Raw genomic sequence first — 18,318 nt, forward strand, 5'->3', positions numbered from 1 at the left:
CATTGTTGCAGACTCGCTGTTCCGTAGAAATCCCTTCTACTTGTGAGACAAGGGTGTGGCTGGCTGGCAAGGGGAGCTGGATCCAAGTGTTAGAGAGGATGAGGTGCAGTGCCCAAAGCCGTGCTTGTGATGGGGTGAATTCTGTCAGCGTTCTTTACTTACAGGACCCCAAAGCACTGGGAGGGGCTTAGACAGTGCCACCGATGTGCTGAACTCAGCTAAACCCCAAAAAGAACGTAGAAAAGGGTATTTAAGGACTTGGTATATAAAGTATTTTTCCAGTATCCTGGGAGGCAGACTGCGGGGAGGGGATGTTAGATTTGCACACATGCACACAACTAAATACACACGTTCCCCTTGGGAATGGAACAAGCTTACACAGGAGGCGCTGTGACTCGGGCCTCAGCTGTGCCTACAACACATCCTAGACTAGAGAAGTGCTGAGATGCATTGCCCCAAAGCAGCCCTGGAAGGCCCCATGCCGCAGGCACACTCAGCGCAGCCCTTGTGACGCTTGTAGCATGGGTCTATCCCTGGTTCCTCTCCTCGGGGGCGGTTCGCACATTGGCAGCCGTAGCCCCAAGGAGAACAAGGCCTGGCCTTGTGTTGAGGGGAAAGACTCAGAGCACCCATGCCCTCTTGCTCACCTGTGCAAGGGATGGACACCACCTTGCCCTCAGAGCCTGCATCTCAGGAGGTACATGCTGTACCGTGCCAGACAGGCACTGCCCTGTGATGCTCTAGTGTATGCTCTAGCGTGACATCGTGTGGCACACCCAACCTGGGCTTGACTTGGGGCAGTGATAGCTGACTTGCCTGCTTCGGATAAATACTCAGCTGTTTACTGATAATTCCCATAATTTCCTGTACAGAGCAGTGCTGCGGAAAGGGCTTGCAATGGCCTGTGCTGGAATCAGACACTCACTCCTGCCGATGACTCCTTTTTATCAGTTGCAAAGCAGAGGAGCGAAGAAGTGTATTTTCCTGCAGCCAGCAGTGGAAAAACACATGTAACCAAAGGCCTTTGCCTTTGTTTGAGACCAGTCCACTGCACCAAATCTTGTGCTCTGGGGTTAGTTTGCCAGAGCCAGTTTGGCTTTAAAGATGTTCAGTACCTCTGAAAATCAGGCCACTTATGTGCTTAGCTTCAGGGCGTGAAATTTAAATATCAACCATGGTTCTTTGTCCGCAGTTATGAGGAGTCAGTGACAGAGGTGGGACTGGGATGTTCCTATTTTCACAGCGTCTAGGATTATTTTTCATATTTCCACAGCCACGGACCAGAACCCCATTGTGCTTAGCTCTGGGCATGTACCATTTGTCCTGTCTGACCTAGAAGTTCAGAGGGGTCCACGTACCTGTAGCTGCAGGGCTCTGCCCCATAAAGACATGCCAGGATCATGTCCTCTGGCTGGTAGCCCATCCTGACCCTTTCTTCTAGTGGGACTTTGGAGAGGATGCTAGTAGACTGTAGAATGTACCACTCTGTCACCGCTTGGGCTGCGCTGGTGAAGTTCCTGTAGAAGCACCTGGGGGTGACCTTCTGGCTGCACTGAAGACAGATGAGTTGGATTTTAATGTGTAACTGACATACAGCCACTGGGTGGTTGTCCTTGTGCTTAGAGGTCTGAGACTGCCACACCCTGCTCCAGCCTGGTGGTTATCTACAGCATTCTCAGGGTCCTGGGATCACAGCATCCACACGTGTAAATCCTGGGGCCTCCCCCAGGCCAATCCATCATCATTGCCCACATGGGCATGTGCAGGGCTGGGGTGGAGCCCCTTTCTGCAGAGCAAGGACATTAAGTGGTGCTCAGCCCGTGGTCCCAAGGGCAGGATGTCAGTGGGCTGGGGCATCTAACGCTGACCTTCACACCACAGGCAATTTCACCTGCAAACACATCTGCTGGGGGTTGCACCTAGCTCAGTTTCCATGTGACCGTGCACTGAAAGATCCTTAGTGTGCATTGCTCACGGAGTGGATAGCAGTGCACTAGGAAGCCACCTGGATGTGAGAGCAGAGTGTGTAGCAGATGGTCTGTGTGCAGTTCATGAGCACAAGAGAGATTTACGCACCAGCATGCTGTGCACTTACTGTTTGTCTACACAAGCCCTGAGGGTTTGATCCAGATGGGATACTGAGAATCCCCCATGCTGGCAGCTAGAGTCCCAGGTGTGTTGCCTGGGGCAAGATCAGACCCAACAGATTGGCAGTGAAACTGGGTTCAGGCCAATCCGATTTAAAAAAAAAAAAAGGCAGCCCAGCAGCCCCAACACGCCTATCTTACTGGGCGGCAGACACGGAGCAGCTCTCAGCCACCCGAGGAGCAGTGTGATATGAGACAGATGTTGGGTTCCTATCAGCTCTGACCTGAGAGGAAGTGACGCACTGAGCTGGGCCAGGGCCCCTTTGTGAGCCTGCACCCACCACACAGCACAGCTTTTCCAGAGAGAAACCAGGTGGAGAATCAGAATCCAGATGCTCTGTCAGGGCTACCTCCCCACTCTGATACTCTGAGTACAGAATGTGGGGGCCCACCAAACCTTAACAGTACCTGTTCTATAAAGGTTCTGCTTAAAAAGCTCCCCAAAGTCACAGATTCCTGGACCCTGGGGGGTAGTTGCTGTTACCACCCAAGTGGGGGCAGAAAACAAAAAACCTTTAGCCCAGGAAGACGCACTTGGGATGTCTCCCTGTGGGATAAGCCCCAGCTCTTAACCTTCCCTAGGGGAGAGAGAGCTTGGAAACAAAGAGCTGTCATCTGATAGCTGACCTTATGGTCTAAGGCATGAATATACACAGACTCGTCTCTAGGACACGAGGATCAAATCATTGTCTTTAAAAATGTAATTTCTTCACAAACGAGAAAACTCAATCATACCAGTTGCAGCACAGAGAATTACTTCCCTGGGAGTCAGCTTAGAAGTTAAAGGGTACGGGGAAAGAATCAAGACATTAACCAGAGTAACTAATAAAAAAAGGTCCATGCCAATTTCAAAATAACCATAACCTGATCACATCTAAGTGAACACTTCCCTTCTACTTACATATCCATGGCCACGGGATTTACTGGATTCATTCCAACTTCTTAGGAGTAATCATTTTTCTCTGTCCCTGCAGCATCAGCCACGCAGACAAAGACCCCTCAGACTGCAATTGTTTTCAGTTCATAAAAAAGTTTCTCTTCTTCTCATTACCTGGCTGCCCCTTAGAGAGCTGTCTCTGTAAGAGTTAACCTTTTCCCTGCATTCACTCATGACAGGCTCCATTTGGCACCTCTCTCAGATGCACACAGCCCTGTGATGGACTGTTCACCCCACATTTGCCGTGAAAGGGTCAGTGAAGACAGAGAGAGCAAATGAACCTGAGAAGCGGGGAATCAGGTAGCTAAGCAACCCGCACTGAAAGAGGGAGCCCAGCCCACCTCAGGAAGAATATAAAGACAGGCCCTTGGCAGTAGATGGGGGGCCAGGAAAGCCTGAAATTGCTCCCTGGCAGAAGGGAGGTGTGGCTGGGCTGGCAAGGCTGGGGGCCAGGGCTCAGGGAAAGGCACCAAGGTCTAGAAGGGACCAGACCTTGACAGTTGGCCAGGTCCACCAACAGGGGTGGCAAAAAAGAGTTCCAGCTTTTTGCAAAGATCAACAAGGCTGGCCAAAGCTCTAGGACCCTTTAAAGTGCCACAGCAGCGCTGCTCTGGCTGTGCATGGCTGCGAGGGAGTGGTGGAGGGGGGTTTTGACAGCTGACTCCCCTAAGTCCGCCCCTCCACTTTACACTCCTAGTCCTGCCCCTTCTGGGGCATAGACCTAGCCCCCCCCACCCCCCCGCAGCTTGCCGCAAGGCCTTCAGGAGCTGCTGACTAGAGGGTCCCTGAGCCTGGATTCCCTGGCCAGCCGCTGCAGGAGCGGCACAGTGAGGCAGTGAATGGGAAGATTTCGATACCCTGGAAGGGGAACACGTGTGGTGGCCTCACTGGAAGGCAGAGGTACAAAGAGGCGGCAGCAGCTTGTGGAGCGAGAGGAGGACTGTTGGCCAAGAGAGAGGCGGCCAGAGGCGGGTGACCACAGGTTGCAGGGAAGAGCTTGTGGCTATTTCCCAAAAGAACCAGGAGGAAATGCCACCCTAGTGGCGAGTGGAGTCCCCAGTACAAGCATCTGCCTTGCTCCCAGGATCTAACGCTCCACCCCAGCCTACTGTTCTTCATGTTAGCACAGCACATAGGAGCCCCAGTGTGGAACTAGGACTCTGCTGTGCTAGTGCTGTCCAAAAACAGAACAAAAAGACAATTCCTGCAGCAAACAACTCCCCATATAGTGTGCCCTCAAGAGAAGGGCCAGGCACGTCTGCATGGAGCCACAAACCTCCACTTACCAGCTTCACTGCCACCTTCTGCTTCTTGGCTTCCAGTGTCACATTGGTCAGGGTGGGAGAGGAATTGTTGGGCTGGGTTCCTGAGCCAATCGGGTCAGTCTCAAAGAGATCGATAATGACGGGGTTGTCTGGGTCACTCTCGTCAATCAGAACCATGGGGATTTGGTTCCAGAGCCTCAGGTCTAAGGTCTGAGCAAAAGTCTCACTGGAGTTCAGTGAGAGAGCTGAGCTTGGGTCCGTGTTCTTGGACTGCAGGATCCGTTCCAGAGCTGCCTCAGTGAGCTTATCCAACTCTTGCAGTAGATGCCTCACCTTGGAGTATCTGCAGGACAACGTGCAGTTAGCAGGTGCGAGGAAGGGGACTGGGGCTTGCAGGAGACTGACTCTCTAATGGGAACATGGGCCTTAGGTAGCTCCACGAGGAGTCACTGAAAGGTGAACGCAATCCAAGTACAAAGCGTGAGCTCTGCTCGCATGGTGTCCAGGCTGCCAGACACACAAGTTTATGTACAATTAGCTGGGGGAAGAGAGCAGGCACATGTCCCGCCCCCCAGGTTTGATCGATTAACCAGTTAAACTTAACAGATAACCAGTTCACTAATTAATCAGGACAAAAAGCAGTCAAGTAGCACTTTAAAGACTAGCAAAATAGTTTATTAGGTGAGTTTTCATGAGACAGACCCACTTCTTCAGACCACTTCTTGGTGGTCCCACGAGCTGTCCCACGAAAGCTCACCTAATAAACTATTTTGCTAGTCTTTAAAGTGCTACTTGACTGCTTTTTGTTTTGATAGTGTATAGACTAGCACGGCTTCCTCTCTGTTACTAATCAATCAGGGTTTTACATCCCTACCCGGAGAATGGGCTTGGGGCTGCAGAATGAATGTACCTTCCTACATAGTCAAGGATGGTCTAGACAGTACTTGGTCCTGCCATGAGGGCAGGGGGCTGGACTCAATGACCTCTCAAGGTCCCTTCCAGTCCTAGCATTCTAGGATTCTATGTCTTTTGCTTTCGTGTTTGCCAAGGGCTTGCTGAATTGCAGGGGCCACTTTCAGAATCCCATGTCCTTGCAGTTTGAGACAGAGATTTACAGGTCTATGTCCTGGAAATGTCACTGAGCTACAGGCACTGACTCCAGGGGTGCTCTGGGACAGGAGCACCATGGGAAAAAAATAGTGGGTGCTCACCAGCCCTGGGGTCCAGCACCTCCTTCCCTCCTGTGCTCAGCTGTTCAGCAGTGCACAGGAGGTGCTGGGTGGGGCAGGAAGAGTTAGAGCCGTGGTGGGAGCTTGGGGGTAAGGGTGGAGTGGAGGAGAAGCCCGGGGCAGAGCAGGGCTCCAGCACCCTCTGGGAACACAGGAAGTCAGAATCTCTGCACTGCGCAAATCCACACCACAGCTAGCAGTGCATAGCTTGGTGCAGATGGGCAACTCACTTGAAAGGGCTGGCATTGCAGACTGTGACCGCCGGGAACTTCATGGTCTTAAAGCCTATGGAGAGAGAGGAGCTGACGCTGTAGGAGAGGTACGTATTAATGAGGATCCCCCATTGCCAGAAGACAAGGGATGCAAACAGCAGAGTCAGGAAAAACCAGATGAATTTCTTCTTCGGTCCCTCCCGGATGATGCGCTTGGGCCCATGCGTGTTGGTGTTATCGCAGTACCAGACCAGCAGCTCTTTGTACGTGTATCCAGGGCCTTTCTGCAGGCGATGGAGCACTCTAATGAAATACTTCCTGAAGTTCATCGTACTGCCTGTCAGCCTGAGGAAGCGGGAACAGAACAGTGAGTCCTGGGCAGCAGGGTTTAAGTTCCTCACTGTATTCTGCTCCTAGCAGCTGGAGACTAGCCAGCAGGGCCTCCAACCTGGGCCTGCAGCTTTACAGGTGGCTGCTGCAGATCAGAGGGTCACAATGCCACCTACACCCTAACGGGTGGGGAACCCCCGGCCCATGGGCCGGATCTGGACTGCAATTTGTCAGGACCCAGACCCTGAGTCTCCGGGGCTCTACTCCATGGCATACGGTCCACAGTGGGGTGGAGGGTTTGGAGCCCGAAGGCTGGGTCGGGCACGCTGGGGCCGGATCCAGACTGCAGGCTCTGTTGGGGGCCAGGGAAAGGGCAGGAAGCATCTTGGTGCAGCACCACTGTCCCAGATGGGAGGGAGAGTAGCGATGGCCTCAGCAGTGCTGCCCAGAGGCTTTATATCACTGCTCTGATTGGCCTCTCACGCTCCCACTGTACTATGCTAGAGCAGTGCTGAAGACCCTTCCCGCCTAGACACGGGGAACAAAACCATGCAGCTATTGGAGGCATGTTCTGCTTGCAAAGCCAGGCTCAGCCCATTGCAGCCCACACAAGGTAAGACCCTGGGAGGAGGGACCACAAATTGGTCTCAAAAAGCCATCATTTATGGCACCGTCTAGTCACTAATGGATCAACGGTCATGCTCTGGAGCACTCAGAGCCTTAAATATTTATTTGCTCCAGATCTGTAAACCTCACAGCTCTGAGCTGGTTTAGAACAGCAATTGGGCTAACTCAGCTCAATTCTCAATATAGACGGGGCTGAAAGGGACTTGAGTGGAAATGGCTGGGGAAGAAGTATCAGGTGTATCCATCCCCGGGGAAAGGGGAGCAGGAAAGAGGCGGTTCGACACAAGTGTCCTTTTTACAAGACTAAATCTGTCAAAGGAGGGAGGGGTGGGGGTGCCTGCCAGTGAGAGGACAATTGGGTCACTTTTTTCAGATTCCTTTGTTTTAAGATAATATCTGTACATTTTGTGCTGCTGCTGTGAGGGATGCTGCATATTTTGCATTGGTATCATGAGTACATGGCACATTTTATGCTCCTATTGTGAGCTGAGAAGGTATGTTACTAAATCTTTATATCCTGGAGCAGAATTTCACAACAAAGGAGAGATCTCGTTAAGCAGAAAATTGTTCTGAGGTTTAAAAGGTAGGAAATCAGGACTGAAAACCCTTGTTAACTATGGAATGGAGTATATGGGCAAGAGTAAAACTGAGGGTGTAGAACTAGAAATGGTTCAAACAGTCAGCAGTTCTCAAGTGAGAACAAATTCTGTTATGCAATGTCACCCATACTAAAGTTAATCCCATGTAGATTTAAAAGAAAATCAAAGAGAAGGTGCAGTACAGGTTGCTGGGACAGAGGCCATGCACACTTGATTCAGGTCTCTTTACAAGCTAGAAAGGGAAGATAGTGCAGGCTGATTTCGTCTGTTTCTCTTGGGCCCGTTTCAGTTGACACGTGCATGATATTGATACCTCACCTAGCAGCAAAGCAAAGGAATCGCACAGGCAGGCAGTGCTCTTGAAGGCTCAGCTGTTAATGGGAAGTAGGTGAGGATATCTTCCAAATCTGGCTTGCATTGAATCAGAGAACACTAGGACTGGAAGGGACCCCGAGAGGCCATCGAGTCCTCCCCCCCACCCTAATGGCAGGACCGAGTACTGTCTAAACCATCCCTGATAGGCATCGAGTGCAGTGAGAAGTTTTGTCGACTTCCTAGTGTCCGAGTCAAACTCCATCTCCAGTTACTCACTGCCCCATGAACCCACGTCACGCCCAGCCTCCCCACCACCTTACCAGGCAAGAAGAAAAATCAGGAGACTCAGATTACCTCCTCCCTGAGGAAAACCCACAGCAGAAGCTTTGGAGGGGAGGGAACCTAACCCCCAGCATGATCTCGTTCCAGAGATTTCCTACGATTGTCCTTTCGGGGACAGGGCTTAGACACCTTCCTCCTGGTAACAGGAAGCTGTCGATCACCCAGCCCAGCAGATTTCATGGAACCTGCCTGATGACAATGCTCCAGTGAGGTCACACTACCATGGCCTCTCTGGACCATCCAGCTCTCAAGAGTTTCTGCAGTATGAAGGTGGCCTTTCGGTTTAATTAGTTTCCCACTGGCTTTGTGTAGGTCTCTGGTGGGGATGAGGGCAGGCGATACCTCTCTTCTGCTCTCCTGACCGTGCTGAAGCTCTGCAGGGCTTGGTTTGCAGCAGAAGCCACGAGACTTCCCTACATCCTGCTCACCACTACTGACAACAAGAGAGCTCCAGGCAGGAGGTCCCTTCTGAGAAGGTAATTCCAAAGGATTAAGCAAGCCTGTAGTGCTCTCTTAAAAACCCACTAAAAGATTTAGAGTAGATTAAAATTAAATCACACCCAAAGTCCACTGGGCAAAATCCAACCTTGGTAGACCAGACTAGCTGGATGGCCTGGGACCTACATTTGCTCTGCTACTCATTCTTGCTTCCCACTGGCCAACGAACAAATCTGAAATTGAGAGCTGTAAAATCAGGTCCTGTTGCAGTTCTAAGACTTCCCAGAGGGGATCCTGGACTCTTCTGAACAGACCTGTGTACGAATGTCTGTCTTGCTCGAGGGGCTGGAAGGAGCAGTGCTTCTAAATGTTACAGCTCCCAAGGGGAATTTTAATGCTCTTAAAACAAAATTGAAAACTGATCAGAATCTCTTCCATACAGCCACCTGCCAGCATGCCAAATGACGCCCCTGGCTCCCACGTCAGGGGATTGCTTTTAAATGTCTCATTCTTGTCGAGCCAGTCTCTTGCTTTGATCTGCCTTATGATCTACAGCTTGAGGGGGAAGCAGCCTGACCTCATTTGTCTGATCATTTCAGATTCCAACTTTATCCTGAAACGAAGGTAGACACATATGTCCTCCCTGCGGGCTCTGGATGGGAGATTCCCCTTCCTGCTCCCCCATCACTGTCCTACCTCCCCCCTGAGCATAGCCCCACTCAGATTCTCCTCCCACCGCCACCAATCTCCCAGCCCGCACGTGCATTCCTCAGCCTCTGACCCTGCAGATTCCCCTTTGCCACTATTCCTTGCAGCACCTGCCCCCCACCTTCCTCTGCCTCTTGCAGACTCTCTGGTGCCCCATTCCTCTCTCCAGCAGCCATGCTCCTGCATGTTCACACAGTGCTGCTGGGCCCCATTCACATGCCCTGCACAGCACTCTCCTCCCCAGTCTCCAACCACACTCCAGGACTGCCTGCCACACCCAGAAACTTGTTTCCTCATCCCACTGCCATTCTCCAGCCCCCACAGCATCCCTCTCTGTCTGCTGACAGTATGAGGCACTTCTACTGAGCCCAATCTGCTGTTAGTCCAGCTGGAGACAATGGGAGGCAGTGTCCATCTTTGCAAGGGGCAGCCTCACTGCTGCCTGCAAAGACTACTTTAATTGGTGGTCCCAGCTCTTGCCCTTTGGGAGGAGTTCTTGATCAAACAGGCCAACGCTCTGAAATACACCGATTAAACCAGAACACTCTAAGCAGCGAGTGGGAACACTTCAGTGTGTCACAGTCTTCAATCAGGTGGCTGATAGCGGCAAGACAAAACTATGTTCGGATGTTCATTCTTCCTTGCATGTTTTGGGTTGGGGTTCTACTGGTTCACTTTGTACCTGACCTTGGTCTTTTCTTGAACACTGTGACGGTGAAGCAATCACTAAAACGCTCTGGGAAAGCTAATGGCCCCCCCTTAGTACACCTTGGCGATCTGTTCCAGCTGAAGAGAGAGGTCCATAGAGAGGTATTTACTGCGATAAGGCGCATTTAAGCCTAGAGAGAGCCGTAACGATGGTGTTAAACTGCAGCCTGCCATGCTGTTTCCCAGGCATTGCCACTCTTGCAACTGGGGGACATGTGACAGTTTCTGAAAACAATTCTCTTTCCCTAGTTACAGTACCACTCAGTGGCTATCGCTTGTACTTTTCTGACAAACTGGGAGTGTAACTACGAGGGAGCTGTGACTGTGCAGTGCTCTCTGGCTCCTGCATGTCTTTAAATCAGTAGACCACAGCTGTCAGCCTTTCTTCCCAGGAGCTGGCAGAGTCATGTGGGGGGCCTGTGCCTGTGCCTGCTGGAAGTTCTAGCCATCACAGGAAGACAAGGAGTGGGGACTTTCTGCAGCCTCCTTCACCATGGCAACTCTTCCTGAGCTAGCTCCTCACAGGGAGCAGAGGACAGACGAACACTCTTGTCCGTGCTGCACCACAGTTTGGGCTCCCCGAGTAGGAATGCAGGGTGCACCATGCGGGAATATGTTAAGGGGAGCTAGTTTGTGCCAGCAGCTTCTCCCCGGGCAATGAGACAGCAGCACTTTGGTGCATGCTGCAGCTGGCACTGTGCAGACATTGCCAGATTTGCCTGAGAACTGAACATAAAGTGTGAACTGAGGTTCCCTGCAGGACCCATTGAGAAAGAAATGCATGTGACCACACACAGTGACATGGGTAGTGACTCTACTCACCCCAAAGGCTGGACATTCCGTTTTAAGGCTGGGAGTCTCAGCTCAGTTGCATGGTGACATTGTTAGTAGCATACCCTGCACATTTGTTAAACACTGCAGTGGCAGTGGGCCCCTGAACATGGAGGCACAGAAGGAATAGCCTCTGGATGGAATTCCAGCCTGCAGGCCAGATTCCTTTGGTTTTACTTCTCCCTCAGGGAAAACAGGGCCCTCTTAGAGTACCCACTCAAACTCTGCAAGCAAGACCATCTGCATACACAGTAAGGGCTGGAGCAGGCAAAGATAAGGCCCGAGGGCAGGATCCAACCTGCCTGCGCCCATCCCATGGGGCTCATTAGGCATGGAGTAGTCCCAGGGCTCAGAGCAACTGGCTACTCCGTGTGGCTCTGGGGAATGGGGAGAGGGCTTTATGCACTGCCCCGGCCCCCCCGGCACAATCTCTCAACTCCTATAGGCCAGAAACTGGCCAATGGGAGCTGAGAAGTTGTGCTGGGGATGGGAGATGTGTGAGGGGCCCCGTGTGCAGACTACAGACAGCCACATGGAGCACTCAGCCATTTTGAGCAGTGTGGGGCTGCAGCAGGCTGGGAATCTGCCCAATGGTCCAGCTAGACTGCTGGCTGGGAGCCACCTAGGTAAGTACCTCCTGGCCATGGCCTGTCTCCGGCACCCCACACCCTCCTGCACCCCAACTCCCTGCCCCATGCTACCACCTAAACCCCCTGTACCACCACCCCCACCCCAGGTCACAACTGCCTCCCAGGCCCTGCACCCCCTGCTATACTCCTCCTTCAGGCCAGAATCCTCTCCTGCATCCATACCCCCCCCACCCTGCACCCCACTACTGTCCCTCCTACACCCAAACTCCCATGCCCTCTCTGGCTCCCTGGTCCCTTTACCCAAGCTCCCTTCTGTACCCATCCCAGGCCCCACACCCCCTCCATAGAAAGGTGCAGCCCTTAACCACTTAGCAAAATCTTGGAGTGCCCCCCCATCAAAAATGTTTGCCCATCCCTGGTATGGGCACTAAGCCTGTGAGCAACAGGCACACGACTGAGCAGACATCAGCTTACTGAAGACTGCTCACTCAGCAGTTGTGTGTTTCAGTTTCCTGTCATTGTTCAGGCCAAATTCTACTCATGCCTGCATGTAATGAAGCCAGTAGTGGTACCCCTGTGTAACTGAGGCTATCAGACTGCAGGACTAGGCCTTAGGTTGACAGTCGTGCCAACTGGTCCACAGTCTTGCTCCTGAAGGGAGTTAGCTGGAAGCTGACTAATGTGTCATTAAGTCCTCATGGTCATGAGCAATGTGCTGATTTTGCAAAGTTGCCCCACCTCTTATGCAAATGGACTAACTGGTTTTGTGGAGTTTTCTTTGGAAAAGGGCACGCTCAGAAGTCATGCCAAGACTCAGGTACATTCCCACATCTCAAAGAAGAGGATCTCTTTGAACTTATTTACGGCCACACTTCTGAATTCTCTCTGCCCTGGTTTGCTGGGCTCTTTGCCACAGGGTGATTAATACAACCAGATGATGAGCCTTACTGTTTCCCCCAGCTGTCCAGAATGGCTTTTCCCCACACCAAGTAACAGCCAGGTGAGCAATCCCCTCCAAATGACTGGACTCTATAGATAGCTTTGAATTTCAGTTGCTTATATTTGCCTTCCATTACATCAGCATTTGTAAAAGATGTGTTCACATGAAAGCGATGTTCTCCTTCACATGAAGGACAGTGGAGTTACAGCATCCAGACAGTGTCAAACATGCTGCAGGGAAAAAACCCAGGAAGTTGTAATAAACACTCCCATTGGATAAATTGCTTTGCGTTTCCCTTCTCATAGGGCTGGTGAGCACTAAATGTTTCCCCCTGTAGCTGAGGCAGCCAGAAAGATTCTGCTCAACATGCACATGGTCATGTTTTCACTCTGAACTCAGGGCCAGGAATGTGTCAGACTAGCCAGGCTCGGAAGCAAAGGCCTCCAGCCAAAAAAATAGGGATGGGATGGGTGGCAGCAGGGGAAAGTTCTTCCAAATCACCATGTCAATTTACCTTGACCCTTCATGAGAAACATTTCCTCTCCAAGTCCAGCCAGTCCTTGGTCTCTCAGAAGGTATTGCAGCATTTACTGTGAAAGGTCAACATCTGCAGAGATGCAATAAGTCAATAACCAATTGCCTTCCCGTCAACTCCAGGACTCCACCAGATCAAGAAGAGTAGACAGAGTTAACAGAATGTTGGCTGTTGATTTACTGTGGTAAGCAGATCCAAGTATGTCAAATTCAGTTATATTATTCATGTAGCTAAATTTGCACAACTGAGTTTGATGGCCTGCGGTAGTATAGTCGAGGTATAAGATGGTTCTTAATTCAGACTCATCTTTTCCATGGCCCTTAAAAATCTTTTAGCATAACTAACATTTCTAAATTCATCTGTGGAGACATGTCCTGGTTCTGGACCTGGGCAGGGCCCCTGGATTGGCTCCAAGCTGCAGTTTCTCTCTGGCCACACTTTTTGAGGAACTCTGTCCATCTTTGCAGAACCACTGGTGCACCTCTGCTGGTGACAGGCATGGTGGGAAAGCTACTGGAGGCAAGGCAGGGGGATTTGCACCTCCCATCTTCAACACCAGCTGGTGTGGTGACCAAAGGGCTGAGCCCTATTGAGCAGGAAGGCATAATTCCCAGCTTGAGTAGCCAAAAACAGCCATGTAGCTGCAGGGCAGCAAGGAGGGCTAGCTGGCTGAGTATGCACCTGCCACCTCAGATGGGATCATCGGGTAGCTAGATCATCCTGCTGCTTGCATCACCAAGATGACACTATTTGTAGCAGGCCAGCTTGAACAGCATTGGTACAAGCACATTTACTTCAGCAGAAAAGTACAGGTTCCAGTGCAGACATATTCCAAAACTCCCACAAGTACTAATGCAAGGGTGGGGAAACTCCTTTCTTCCCCACACCAATAATGGCGCATAGAGAAGACAACAGGAGAGAGGGGTATCTGAAAACTGCTTACTTAGAAGATTAAATCCTTGCCAGATAAATGTCGGCAACAGAACAAACATAACAGCTGTTATTGCAAGAGACTTTATACAGAAATAGTCATCAGATCTTGCTATAGGCATATGGGTCTGAATCCCAATTTACAATCCATTCAAGCTTCTGTGGTTGATATCCACTCAATCTAAATACTGTGCTCTAGGGTAGCTATTTAAACACTATTGTGTAATAGTTGACCCCTGCCCAGGCAAATCAGAGTAGTCCAAACTGGTTTTGAACAGTATTTAAGACGGTTCATAAAAAGCTTTAGCTCCAGTGCAGAAGGGGTCATTGCTTCCTGGCAGGAGTTTAACAGGCCCTCTGCCTTTGCTTCATACACACAGTAAATAGCGTCGGAGAGGGGACTTGTGTTTAAAGAACGAAATCCTACAAAGGCCAACAGGCTTTTTACCCTGTGTACTCTGAAATGACCCTGCTCAAAGACTTAAACATGTAGCTCAAACCTTTGTTGGTGCAGGACTAAAGTGCTCAGCATCTTACAGGACTGAGCCCTAAACTGGCTGCCAAGTTAGCAGAGTGATCATAAAATGATTTAAAGTACCTTTCCGACCCCGGAAGAGCTCTGCGAGGCTGAAAGCCTTTCTCGCCAGCAGCAGTTGGCCCAATAAAAGTTATTACCTTCCCCACCTTGTGTCTCTAAAAAAAGCCCAGACAAATTTTAACAATGTCCTGTTGGCAGCGAAAGCTAGTTAAACACCATTGTAAAAGGTACTTTTTAAACACAGCAGGAGGCCAAGAGCCAAGCTCACTCTCTCTGGCTGGCATAAACGTTCCTTTCAAAGGGCCGAGCTGTTTCAGAAAAGGAAATGTTGCACTTTAACATGTACATGGGGGAGAGTAACTCTCCCTGCCTTTGCATTTAACCTTTCCAAGAACGTGAACACATTTCCTAACCTTTGCTTGCTAAAAGCTTGCTTTCCTTCTGAAACAAAATCTTATTCTTTCCTAATCCCTGCTGCTTGCTACCGGTCTGTAGTCTCACCTGCAATCCTCGATAGTGCCTTGTGTTCACTTCAGCTTAATGCCAGAGGAGTTCAAGCGGCCCATGTATTTTAAAGGGCTGCTCCAACCCCTTCATTCTCCATGAACCCATTATGCTACAGGGCTCTGCTGGGATGTACCATGTGCAAAACACATAGGGGATCAGTGGGAAATTGGTACCTACCCACCACCATTGCACAGACAAATGTACTAACTAACCCCTCCCTGACTCAGGGAACACAGGCTGCGGCACAGCCCTCGTTTCCCCACCTCACGTCCAAACACAAGTCAGTGCTGAGTCCTTGGGGGCTGCGGGAGCCAGACAACTCCCCACTGCGCAGTCAGGTCACCACAGGAGCAGGAAAACACAGGCCAATGCGTGCGTTTGTCTGCACTGCTGCCCCCAGACCGCGCTGCTTACAAAACTGCAGCAAGGGCTGGGTCAGGTGTGGGAACTTCATGGGGCCTCCCTCCTGCTCCCAGGAGCTCTTTGTTAGACTGCTCTCTTTCCATCCCAGGTTTGGGCGCTGCTGGTGAAAGCATCTACCAGGTGCCTATCTTCCTCTTCTGCTAATCTGCACCTTGCCTTACACACCGCTCGGCTCTCTCTAACATACAAGTACGCAGTTGGTTGCATTTTTCTTCTCCACTATACCATTAATACTGCTCTGCCCGCTTATAGCTCTCTGAGGGTCTCAAATCACTTGGCACGCTTTATTGGACACCTTCAGTCAACAGTACAGCAGATTTGTGTACCGACTTACACCACTGCCATTGTCTGGACGTAGTCGAAGTTTGGCTCTTGCCAGCATTTGACAGCATGTGTGTGTGGCCTGAAATAACGTTGAGTAACTAATCCTGAAAGTCATTTCTGGACTCAGGGCTTCTAAAGAGAAAAGGACTCTCACTCCCCGAGGCCCTACACACACCCTGCTTGAGATGATGCTAGCAACAATTGTGTGTATGGTCCTAGCACGGGTTGCCTCCGTACTGGAGAGAGGCTACTCCGACCGCATGCAGACCCACAAATCCAGTCCAAGGCGAGACCCACCCCCCGATGCCTGACAACGCCTGTGGGATCCGACTCTGGGTTACAGGATTGTGCTGTAGATGACTAATTAGTCTGTATGGTTTGGCTAATATTTAAAAAAAAAAAAATCCAGTCCATGCTGAGTGTAGGGAGGCTAAGCTAGAAGTTTGTCCACAATGACCATGTTTAATAACAGCTGCTAACATGATTCCAGTACTAGGGCAGGCAAAAATGGACCCAGTTGTGTACATACTCTTATCAGGTAGGAAAAACATTTACTGAACCTGGATGATGAATAACATCCTAAGCTGAGGTTTGCTTTCATTACCGTGCACAGCTTGGCTAATTCTGAACGAGATACAAGCTCCCTGCAGGGTCTGTTCTCCCAGGCACAAAGGCCTAATGCTAACGGTGAGGGATCTTACGTGTCATTAGAATACATTGACAAAGGATGAGGTGTTAAAAGAACAGGCACAGTACTGCTAGGACCAGAACCACACAGGGAATTAAGCACCTAAAGCCCAGATTGAAGCTCCACTACAATCCAGAACCCTTCCCCCCAGCCCTCTCCCCACTTTCTGCCACCACCTCCCCCTGTAGGCGCCTTGGCGCCCCTAGTTTTTCCACGAAAGTGCCCTAGGTTTCTGCCTCTGGGCCTGCACACTGGTACCTCTAGCAGTGGGGACCTAAGTCCCAAACAATACCCAAAGTAGGTCAAGACCAGCCTTCCCCTTTAGCTCGCCTACGGGCCCCCATCTGGTAGGTGTGCTCCAAGGGTGCTTAACTCCTTAGCCACCCGGCCTTGGCCTTTCTTCTTCAAATATTGGAAGCCTCCCTCCCTTTCCCACGGGCCAAGCCCTGTGTTTCCCCATAGGAGTGACTCAGACCAGCGGAAGGGATCAGGTTCACACTGGCTGCTCCTGAGGAGGACTGTGTTGGAGATGCTGGATGTGCTGCACAGTGGGAAGAAAAGCCTCGGAACTATAGCAAGAGCTCCAGCCAGCTGCTCCCTCACACCTGACGTTTTCTCAGTGCTTTATGGCAAGGGTGGGGAACCCTTTTGGGTCAGAAGCCACTGGCCCACAGGGAAAATCAGTCGGGGGCCACATGCACGTGAGAAGCAAAACCAAAGCACCTCACTGACACACTCCCCCCATCCCCCCAGTGTGGAAAAAAAATCCCTACCGCCCTCAGAGCCGTGGCCCCAGTGAGAAGCAGAAAGGGTGTTCACCTCACTACCCCCAAACTCCACCCCAGTGCCTCAGGATTTTGGGGGGCCCCCAAGGCACTGGGGTAAGGCCAGAAATCAGGAGTTCAGTGCATGGGGCGGGGCTGTGCCACAGGCTGGGATGGGAATGTGAGGTGGAGGCAGGAGATAGGGTGCAGGGTCTTTGTGGGAGGAGGGTGCAGAAGCAGGCTGGTAGAAGGAGGGTGCAGGAGTGGGTGAGAGTGAGGGTCTGGGCTCTGGGTGGGACATAGGATGCAGGATTGGGCTTGAGGTGCAGAAGCAGGCTGAAGGTGCTGGGCTGGGATGGGATGCACCTACCTGGTGTAGCTGGTGGGGGAGCAGGGAGCATTCACTATTGTAGGCATCTGAACAACACTTCAGGGAACTGCCCCCTTCACTCCCCTGGGTCACAGTTCTGCCAGTGGGTGGGATGGGGGGCAGGTCCCTGAAGAGAAGAGCTGCTTCCTCCCCTGCCAGGCAGAGCCTGCAGCCTGGCCCCAGCCCTGACCTGTCTGGATTTGTCCCAGGAGGCTTAGGGCTCCCCTGCACCACAGCTAGGGGGTGCTCCAGCTATTGTGCCTCCCGGCTCGTGCCCCTGCATGGGGAGGGTGAGCCCCAAGCCTCACAGGCTGGATCAAAGCAAGCTGTGAGCCAGCTCCCGCCCGAGGGCCATATGTTGCTCACTTCCCCTTTGGGGTAACACAGGGGCTCAAGTAACACAACACACCCCTGGGCAGGGCAGGTCTCCAATGAGAAAGCCAAGGGAGAGCTGTCTGGGGATGAATGGGACAAAGGAGGTGGCCACCGATGTCTTTGGAAAACCAGAAGTCTAATGTCATCCCTTTAGTCTAGGGCAGCGTTTCTCAAAGTGCGGTCAGCGGCCCAGTACCGGCCCTTGGAAAATATACCGATCATTGCTACATACTATTGTTCTTCTTCGAGTGGTCCCCGTAGGTGCTCCACAGTAGGTGTCGGGCTCGCCCCGGCGCCGCAGCTCGGAAAATCTTCAGCAGTCTCTGTCGGGTCACGCATGCGCCGATGCGTGTCGGCTCTTCGCGCGCTTATGGTCACGTGTGCGATCCGGTCTCCGCCAGTTCCTTCTCAACCGCTAATGGCTGCAGACGGAATCCTCTCCAGCTCCAACGCCCGAGACAGATAAATCCTTATTTTTTTTCTAGTGTTAATAGTTTTAACAGTTATAGTTAGCAGTTCTATAGTTATTATAGTTAGTCTCTCCGTTAAAGTTGTTAAAAACCTAAAGACTATCTTAGAACAGCAGCGGCCGCATCTGGGCGGGCCCGCCACGTTTGTCGTCAGCCTTCAAAGGCCGATGGTTGTT

The 18,318-nt window shown here is 51.4% G+C and overlaps 1 protein-coding gene across 2 annotated transcripts in view; it reads right to left on the reverse strand.

Moving 5' to 3' along the window:
* Positions 1-18,318, reverse strand: part of SCNN1B (sodium channel epithelial 1 subunit beta) — a 49,208-nt gene that overhangs the window by 18,724 nt on the left and 12,166 nt on the right. The window contains exons 2-5 of one of the 2 annotated variants that reach the window (XM_075011057.1): positions 12,733-12,825; positions 5,809-6,135; positions 4,371-4,692; positions 1,359-1,552 (exon numbers count right to left, since the gene is read on the reverse strand). In XM_075011057.1, the coding sequence (XP_074867158.1) occupies positions 1,359-1,552; positions 4,371-4,692; positions 5,809-6,119 (827 nt within the window). In that variant the 5' untranslated portion in view covers positions 6,120-6,135; positions 12,733-12,825. The remainder of the gene's footprint in view (positions 1-1,358; positions 1,553-4,370; positions 4,693-5,808; positions 6,136-12,732; positions 12,826-18,318) is intronic. The other variant, XM_075011056.1, reaches the window with a different exon arrangement.

This window comes from Carettochelys insculpta, chromosome 16 (assembly GCF_033958435.1).
Source record: "Carettochelys insculpta isolate YL-2023 chromosome 16, ASM3395843v1, whole genome shotgun sequence".
Lineage (NCBI taxonomy): Eukaryota > Metazoa > Chordata > Testudines > Carettochelyidae > Carettochelys > Carettochelys insculpta.